The following is a 327-nucleotide window of genomic DNA, read 5'->3' as shown; positions in this document are numbered from 1 at the left end:
CCCCCCCCCCCCCCCCCGCGAGAAAGCAAGTCAAATGCTCCAAAAAGGAGTGAAGGGAAATATCAATCAGATTGAAGTAAAGTGAGAGAAGACAGAAAACCAAGCAGACAGGACCAGCTCCCACACATGCGGTAAACAAGCCGACCCGGGAGGGGATGGAAGCCAGAGGGGCAGGTTAAGGAAGGACAGAGCATTACGTCGAATCCCTGCAGCCGCCCGACGTTCATCATGTCGTTGCACCGCTTCGGCACGATGCACATGACCTCCACGGCTCTCTGGGGGCGGGGACACAGCAGAGTCGGCCGTCAACTTCCAGGGAAAAGCTGC

General features: G+C 57.5%; 1 protein-coding gene across 1 annotated transcript in view; it reads right to left on the bottom strand.

Annotated features, from left to right (window-relative positions):
- The window catches only part of TRIO (trio Rho guanine nucleotide exchange factor), a 217,751-nt gene that overhangs the window by 20,398 nt on the left and 197,026 nt on the right, over window positions 1-327 (bottom strand). Inside the window, exon 45 of the mRNA XM_005871063.2 lies at window positions 198-275. Within this exon, the coding sequence (XP_005871125.1) occupies window positions 198-275 (78 nt within the window). The remainder of the gene's footprint in view (window positions 1-197; window positions 276-327) is intronic.

Source organism: Myotis brandtii, unplaced genomic scaffold (assembly GCF_000412655.1).
Source record: "Myotis brandtii unplaced genomic scaffold, ASM41265v1 scaffold328, whole genome shotgun sequence".
Taxonomy (NCBI): domain Eukaryota; kingdom Metazoa; phylum Chordata; class Mammalia; order Chiroptera; family Vespertilionidae; genus Myotis; species Myotis brandtii.
This window is presented reverse-complemented; position numbering and strand designations above follow the sequence as displayed.